Source organism: Rhagoletis zephyria, unplaced genomic scaffold (assembly GCF_001687245.7).
Source record: "Rhagoletis zephyria isolate East Lansing unplaced genomic scaffold, Rhagoletis_zephyria_1.1 Rzeph_scaffold_15903, whole genome shotgun sequence".
Classification (NCBI taxonomy): Eukaryota; Metazoa; Arthropoda; class Insecta; order Diptera; family Tephritidae; genus Rhagoletis; species Rhagoletis zephyria.
In genome coordinates this window covers 1-9271 of record NW_016172969.1, presented here as the reverse complement: position 1 = coordinate 9271, position 9271 = coordinate 1, and the positions used below count along the sequence as shown (strand labels likewise).

Here is a 9271-nt window from a genome sequence, read left to right as displayed (position 1 = left end):
TATATTCGCACAATTAACCCACTGTTCAGTATGCGCATGCGCAACCGCATTACGTGATATACGATACACTGGAGTTGCTGGCTGAACTCACTAACCGAGTCAAGTTGGCGCTGCTCCGGCGTTTGTTGTTGTTGTTGTTGTTGTTGTACAGTGGACACCGACAAAACAACGACTTTTTAATGTTGCAGTAAAAATAAATACATATATCTCCCCACATTGTTGTTGCAGTTATTGCCGATGCGATTTTGGTTTTTTGGTTGAACGTTGAGCATTTAAAAATTTCGATTTCAGTCAATGTGCGAACGCGTATCGAAAGAGATGTTAAGTAGATAGTGGCGTAGAGGGTACATGAAATTGTACACAATTTAAAACTGAAGCAATTAAGAGTAAGTGATGAAAAAAAATAAATAAAAATAAAACGTTGTAATAAAACAAGTGCAAGATGCCAAATTAAATGAGAAAGCGGCATTTTTTTAAAAAGTAAATTCTTAGAAGTTGCGTATACGCAGCGCCGTGCCACAGCAAACAATATCTGAATGGCTGCAAATTATTTATTTATGAGTGAAATAATTAAATGAACACCAAAATTTTATGAAATTTTGTATCGAAAAAAGACAACAAATTTCTTTTATCGAACGGCGCGTAAATTCTTTGTACTTTCATTTTTCGTTTGTTTTTTTGTTTTTTGCGCTTTTTACGCAGCTTTTGCGACGCACTGGCCTGCATTCCATTTGGCTCGATTGGGCGACAATATTTGTTTTTTTTTTTTTGTTTTTTGCGAACCCATTGGAATTTTAATGCGCATGTGCGCACATTAAATTTTTGTAAAAGTGCACAAAAGCAAAAAAAAAAAATAAGCAAACAAGGCTTTGGAGTGAGCGAAAGAGTATGCAACTGATAAAAGTAAGGAATTTGCTTGAAGCTAGCGAGTGAAATTTTTCGAAATGTGTTAAACACGTGCAAAATGTGATAAATGACGCAAATATTGGAGCGAAAAATAATATGAAAAAAATGCTCCAGATTTCATAAAAAAATCACTTTAATAAAACTACTTGTATTCAGCGCAGCTCAAAAACGTAGAGTGAAACTATTTTTGCAATGTTCAGTAGCGATTGCATACTTTAGTGACCAGCACATATATAAAGTGTACAAAAAAAAAAATAAAAAATAAATTAAATTTAATTTACCTCCAATCAAAAATACTTCATAAATCAATACAAGAAAACAACAACAAACAAATAACAATAAAAATTGTTTATGAAAAGTGAGAGTGTTTACCAAATGTGTAGTTACTTAGTTGCCTTGAACAGCAATGGTTTGTTTGCATTTCTCATTCACAGCGACGGCCTTGTACGCATGCGTGCGTATGTATGTATTTGTGTGTACGCATAACTTCGATGAGTAAAACTGAATGAGCAACTCAAAATGTGAACGATGAGAAAACGCGATTAGTAATCAAATATACGAAATAAAAATTATAAAATAAAATAAAATAAAACGTCAATAGTACTTTATAAATATTGTATGTAAATATTGTCAAATAAAAATCTTCAATAGAAATACAAAAATAGATCATTATGGTTTTAAAACTTTCAAAGTAGGGCGGGTAAAATTTTGTCTCAACTTTGTTTCGGCAACTGACGTATTCTACTGGCAATTATGAACAAAAAAATCCATGGAAATATAGCTCTAAATTGGATTTCGAACCACCTAACTTTTAATTTTAGTCGTTAATCCATAACCAACTTTTTTTTAACCGAATTCAATTCAATTCAATTGATGATATATTATTACAAAGTAGGTATGAAACTTAAGAAAGCTAATTTTCAAAACTTTTTTTAGAGGGTTGCCAACTGTTTAAAAAGTTTAATTCAATTAAATCGATAAGGTAAATGAAATGTTGCACTATGGGTGTCAAAATAAAGTGGAAAATATTTGTTTGTAAAATATTTCTAAACAGAGTTGCCACCTGTTTGAATAATTTAAATCAATTCATATGATAAGATAAATGAAATAACACGACATGGGTGTCAAAATAAAGTGTTTTAAGATAGCTTAATTTTTAAATATTTATTTTTTGAAGAAGTTTGTCATCTGTTTGCAAAATATATTTCAATTAAATTTAAAATTTAACTGAATATGCCTTTTAAACGCAAATTTTGTTCCGAAAATTTTATTAAGAAAATGGTACTAGATTGTTAAGATATATTAAAAATTTGGAATCAAACGAAAGATACTCAAGGAATCTTTGATTATGGAACATTTTTTAATAGTGTTGTCACCAATCTAAAAATTTAAGGCAACAAACTTAAAATTAAAGTAAAGAAATTTTTGCACCTTGGTCGACCACATAATATTAATATAAAGGGCTCAAATTTTCAGCGATTTTTTTTTTTAGGTATTTCCCACAAAATTTCATGGTGCGAGTGAAAAAAATAGTCGCGAAAAAAAGCACCCTAGTCATAATCAACGTTGCATAAAAAATCGCAATTCATTTTCGTTGCGATACAAATTCGATTTTTGCAATAATAATTCAACATCAAAATTTATTATTTTTGCAGTTACAACTACAAACACTTGCAGCTTGCAACATAACTTGGATTACTTGTTGAATGCTGCAAGTGGTCTCGACCAGTGAGTGCCGCCAACGACGCCAACCAACGCTAGCAAAAATACTGAAAATTGCCATAAATGCCGCTGCAGCTACCCAAAACAGCCAGCCGACCCGCAGACCCAGATGAATGCTCCACTCAAAATGCTGTTCCACAACAAAGGCGCTATATTTTCGGCTGCTTTTAGTATATGGCTAATATGCTGTTGTTGTAAGTATTGCAACATACAATTTGCAAATGTTTATGGATGGATGTATTTGTTTATTTGTATGCGAACAATAAGTGTATACAGTGACTCAACTACATGAGCACGTGTTGATTTTTTTTCTAAATATTCGCAATCTTTTTCGAGCTAAATTTTTTTTGTTATTTTTCTATAAAAATACCGCCCAGGCTTTAACCAAAACCAAATCACAGTTTCAAACTTAATACAAAATTTAGGATAATTTAACAAATTTTCAACTTTTTGTTCCGAATCTTTAGAATATTTTTGTGTATGCAGTTTTATAACCCATACAATTTAAGTCTAATGAAAGCAAGTTTCAAACGGCTGACAAATCGCGTTGATTTTGAATTTTTTTTTGTGACGGATTTTTGCACTTTTTCCATAAAAGCATGAATTTCTTGCGAAATAAAACACGGTAAAGTGTTAGCAAGAAAATTTCAAAAAATTTGCGCTAGATATTGAAAGTTGCACTTGTTATATTAAAAAAAAAAAAACCGAAAAGTAGTCTAAAAAAAAAAAAATTATCCAAAAATCAACGCGATTTGTTATCCGGTTGAAACTTGCACTTCATAAGATTAGAATTCTATGGGCCATAAAACTGCGTATTCAAAAATAGTTTTAAGATTTAGATTAACAAGTTGAAATTTTGATGAAACTTTGTTGAATTTTCCTAAATTTTGCATGAAGTTTGAAATTGTGGTTTAAATGGTTTTGGTTAAAGCTCAGACGGTATTTTTACAGAAAAATAACAAAAAAAAAATTTAGATCGAAAAATATTATGAATATTAAAAAAAAAGCTAGGTCATTTGTTCGAGTCACTGTATGTATGTATGAAAGTATCTTTATTTGGTAGACAGTCTCTATTATCACATTTAATCTCCTGCGCTCTCTGCATAACTTTTTATAAATTAATACTCATATATACATATATGCTTTAGTGTTAAGCGTTTCGCTCTTTAGAGTCTGTCCTATTGTTGCAAACTCCCCAAAAATTGTTTTTAATAGCCCGCACACTGCAGTCGATCACTATTGAGCAAATGCAAAACCGGTTTCAAACCTACTACATACTTATTGTGCTCGTATTTGCCTACACCATTCAGCGCTCCCTCTGCCTGTCGTCGTCGTCGATCTCGTTGGCTTCTTGGCTTTTAATGGCTTTTAGCCTTTTGGCCGTTCAAAGTGCTTTGCTGTGTCGTCATTGTGTCAAGGTCGACTAGTTTGGTGATTTTTTTTTCCTAATATATATTTTTTTTTTTGCTTTAGACTATCTACATTCACACGTACTAACTACCTGAACAACGCTGATGTTATTTATTTGACTGAAGCAGCATCTTTTTTTGCTTTGTCTGCTGATTCCATACGCTTGAGTCTATTAACGTAATTGGATAGAAGACCTCCCCGCCTATGTTTCGGCTGTAAAGTCAATAAACTCGAATGGGTATTTATAAGTAGATATGTACATATGTATGTATGTAGATATTTTATCGTCAAATCATTATTGGATGCTTTGAGGAAGGTGCAAAGTATTTGGAAATGTATGTATGTATATTGTTTTAACCTCTTTTGTTTGAAACCATTTCGAGAGATCTCTACTTTTTTTTCTAGCGGTATAGAGATGGTGTAGTTTCTACAAAAATATTTCATTTGCACTAGGTAATCCAGAAAGAATTGTGCTAGGTCATGGTTTCGAGCTCAAACCTTCAGCTAATAGACCGAAACCCGAAAATCAAATGCAACATTTTTCGAAATTGTACTGCCAATTATTATTAAGATATTTAGAAAAGAAAGTGGAACGGGGTACGGTCGTTTTTCTGAGAAATACAGTTACTGGCAACACTCAATCTCGAATCCTCCGTTCCCGTACGCAAAACGCGAGCAGAACAAGTTTGAGATGCGGTAACCAACCAGTGGGTACTCTCTATCAACACAAAAGGAAAGCTCAGCATCGGTGGAGCCACTCCGCCTTCTTCACTTCAAGGGCTCAGGCTTAGATTTAAAAAGGTTTAAATTTGAAAATATTTTGAACAGGGTTGCCGCCGGTTTGAAAATTCGATTTCAATTAAATTATAGAAAGTTATATGAAATACTGAAATTTTGGTGTTGTCAAACGAAGGAATCTTTTTCGTGGTTGCCACCGTTTACAATTTAAACTGAAATTATTAAAATGTGCTTATCAAACGAAATGAGCTTGAATGGATTTATTTCAGAACTATGTATATTTAGGAGAGTTTCCACATGTTTAAAATATTAAATCCAGTTAGGAAATTTAAATATGTATGTATCCCAACTTGGGTGTCTCAGAAGAAAAAGGTTTTAGAGAGTTTTGGTTTGGAAATATTTGCCAAGGGTTGCCACGTGTTTGAAAAGTCGAATTAAATTAAATTGTGCACGTGGTACTTATATGAAATATTTAAATGTAAGTGTCAAACGAAAGTGCGGTAGGATATGTATCTTCAATTTTAACATTTCGAAGGCTTTCGATGTATTTGAAGGCGGTTGCCACAGTTAAATTCACATTTTTTCATAAGTTAAATGAATTATTAAAAGATGTGTATCAATCAAAATGGATTCAGAAAGGCCTTATTTCAAAAGTATATTTAGGAGGGTTGCCGCGTATTTGAAAAATCGAACTAAATTTATTTCATCAATTTATTAAAAATTTTATCCGAATGTCAGAAGAAAGAGATTTAAAGGATTTTAGTTTGAAAATACTTTGGAAAAGGGTTGTCGGCTGTTTGAAAAATCGAATCTAATTAACTTACTACAGTATTCTACGCTTAATTGCACTTTAAAAATTGCATATTTTCAATTAACCGGGGAATTAATTAACCGATACTCGTTTAGTTGAACAGTTTGATCGATTACAGAAATTCCGCTGAATTGGACAACCTAATAAATTAAAAGAAAATGCATATATGCATTTTAAATTTAATGATATTTATATAGTTTAAACTTTAAACGAAAAATATAAGCAATAAAAACAATTTGTATTATTTATTGTATACTGTACACAATATACATACATATATGGCATATTTAAATATGAGCGTCAAAAGAAAAAGTTTCATGAAAGCTTTTAAAAATACATTTGATTGGGGTAGCCACCCATTCGAAAAGACATATCTAGCCAATTATATAATAAATATAACGCGAAGGCATTTTTTGTGAGTCAGAAGATCTGCACCGTTCTTTAAAATTCCAAAAATAAGATGTAAAATGAAGTAATAGCGATTTATTTGTTTTAGTTGTTTTTAAATCGGTATAGGGTTATTTGAAATTAGAGAAATCAACAAACACCAAGCGAAACTTCTCTCCACTCTGAAACGGCCGGACGGATTTAGATTAAATTTGGCACAAAGAAAAGCGATAATCGTGAGTAACGTTTGGAAGATTGGTTTTCGGTTTTTAATGTTTAAAATGTTTAATTCAATTTTGGCGTTTTAACGTTATGCGGGTTCAGTAGTACGTAATATAGTAATAGAGAAAGAAGAGGTTTGAGTTCAGTGCTATTCTTTCATTTTATTTCATTGCATTTACATAAAATTTCAAGTGTTCCACTTATAAGCTGTTTGTACGTCAATATTAGGTAGGAGTTCAAATCTAAGAAAAACTCTTAAGAATTGCGTCTGTCTAGTAATATGTTCAAGGTGTTCGTTCAGCTTTAGGCGGAATGCAAATTTGAAACTCTTAAATGCCAGCGATTACTACATACATGCAATTAACCAAGTATTTATTTAAAACGAATAAGCGCACCAAAACCAACGAGAAACTAAAACAAAGTTGATTGAGATAAAAAACAAACAAGCGCATGAACACATTAGGACTGGTCCGAACTTAAATTTTTTACCAGATTTTACCTGAAACCGATCCCGTACTCGCTGTGAGCAGATTTTTGTTATTTGACACTTTTACTAGTCCGAGAGCTACGGAATCAAGCCTATTATATTTTCCTACCAAAAGATAATGTTAATTTTTTTTTTGTTTAACGCTTTGCGTTGACTTGCCATTAAGCCAAGCCCAACTCACTTTACGACTGTATTACATAATTTAAATTACATACATATGTACATAAGTGCATACATTAGAGTATGTAGCACCACTGTCCCCACAATTGTCTCTGCTGCGCTGCGTGCGTTAGATGAGGAATTACAAACATTTCATTGGAATGCCGGTGTGGCATTTTGGTCTTTGGTTTAATTTGTCTTAATTAAATATTAGTTTTGGTTGGTAGAGTATGTTGCTTCAATTGGAATACATATTTGTCTTGAAAGCAATATGTTTAATAAACTTGAAAATATTATATGATTAATAGCGCTTATTTAGACATTGAGAAATCCACCCTAAATCAAGTTTGTTGCATAACTGGGAGCTGATTAATATCTGTGCTAACAAAATTTTTATAACCAAAGAAAACAAGTAAATGCTTTGATTACACCGCGCGGCAGTAAAAATACCAAAAAATTTACATTTACAGGCCTAGCCTTATAATTTGACACCTCAATCTCGATATTACAGAGCAATTCTGGCAACTGTCAACTTTCAACTCACCACAAACTTTCGTAAGACAATTGTCAATTCTGGCAACTATCTTAAACGCCCTTTACTATCTTTCGAAAGACTTGAAACTGAAAAATCTGCTAACGAGGAGGTCTTAAATTAAATTAAAAAACATATATACATATTTTTGTTTTAAAACAATAAAAATTAATATAGAAAAGAAATTACATTAAAAAAATGTATCAAAAAAGAAGGAAATAGTACTTAAAAATTAAATTAGATTAAAAATAATTTTATAAAAAACGGACAAAAGAACAATTAAACAATTTATTAACATCCTAAAAATGAAATGAAATAAAAAATATATATTTTTCTTTTTAAAATATAAAAGTCTAAAAAAATTAAATAAAATGAAATTGATAGAAGAATAACAAATAAAATAAATTTCGAAAAAGTAAATTAAATAAAAAAAAGGTTTTTCTTTTTTATACAATAAAATCTAAAAATTAAAAAAAAAAATTACTAAAAGAATAAAATTAATTTTTTTCAATGAAAAAATAAAATGAGCTCTTAAACATGAAATGAAATTAAAAAAAGAAAAAATCTTTAAAACAATAACAACCAAACCATTAAAACAAATTTAGTTACGAATAAAATTTTATCAAAAAGAGAAAGAAATGCATAAAATTAGTTTCTAAAAATTTAATTTAATTAAAAAATATATATGTACATACATATATTCTGTAAAATTGAAAATCTGAAAAATTAAATAAAAAGGCATTTAAAAAAGAAAAACAACAAAAATCCGCTGCGTCAGGACTCAAGCTCGCGTTCCTCAATTGGCACGCCTGAGCTTTGCCCACTCGGCCATTGCGACTATTTGTATGACGCGAGCTAAATGATATAGAACTGTTTTCTCTCACAATAGCTTTTCACCACGAGTGGTGAATAAGATAGCTTTTTTCTACGACGTTTTTGCTAGAATAAAAAAGTTTTTCGAACAATCTTGCCATCTCTCCAGCCCTTGGAAACCTTCAAGAAATGAAGACAGTTTCAGAGGCTGTTTTCCGCCTATCCTTCCCCATAGAGGTGCCAGTACAAGTCACTTCCGAATGGGCGTAATTTTCTGGAATGTTAATCAAAATATGCGGAAACAAAAGTTTACGAGTCAAGCCCTAAATTTAAGAGGTTACAATATTACTATATGGGTAATCGAGTTTATTGAGGCATTGAAGTAATCAGAAGCATAAAATCGAGGGAGGCCCTGTTGTAGTCTATCTTCTTTCCATTATTCTTTCACCTTCCTTGTACCAAGATATTGTTGGTTCAATAAAAAAAACATGTTTTTTATTTCAGTACCCAGCGCCGAACCACTCGTTGTGCCACAGGAGCTGCCCTCCATACTATCGTTAATCTATTCGAATATACCACCTATTAAAAAAGGTAATTAAACACACCCACTATTTGCTTTGTTGTCTATTCAAAAAATCCGCTAACCCCACTACTTTCACCCCACCTCAGGTACCGACTCTCGCCTCGGCTTCGGCTTTCGTCTCGGCAATCATGCCGACTTTCAAGTACTACTCGAATTAGGACCACAGAAAAATACACGTCCGATCGGCGAGAATACTGATTCGGAAAATAATTTCAATAAAAGACAAATTAGCAAAGCGCATCGAGACTATCTGCTGCGGAAGCAGGCACAAGAGGCGCTCAAACAGCTGAGCAGTAGCACCACCACTGACGACACCGTCAGCACAATCACATCAACCGAGCCTACAGCAGCCAGTTGGTTGGAGAATTGGTCCAAAGCTATGCATTCGAATATGAATAGCAACAACAACAACGACGCTAGCGCTGGCATTGCGGCGAGTAAAAAGAAATCAACGCCGAAATTTACACAAATCACAGCGAAAAAGCACCAACAGCAACAACA

General features: G+C 32.2%; 1 protein-coding gene across 1 annotated transcript; it reads left to right on the top strand.

Annotated features, from left to right (window-relative positions):
- Positions 1 to 294: 294 nt before the first annotated feature.
- Positions 295 to 9267, top strand: LOC108379225 (uncharacterized; the record flags this gene model as incomplete). Its single annotated transcript, XM_017635553.1, has 4 exons — positions 295 to 386; positions 2562 to 2822; positions 8692 to 8778; positions 8857 to 9267. Coding segments are annotated over exons 2-4 (583 nt in total), but the record flags the coding sequence as incomplete, so codon positions are not given.
- Between the last annotated feature and the right edge of the window lie 4 nt (positions 9268 to 9271).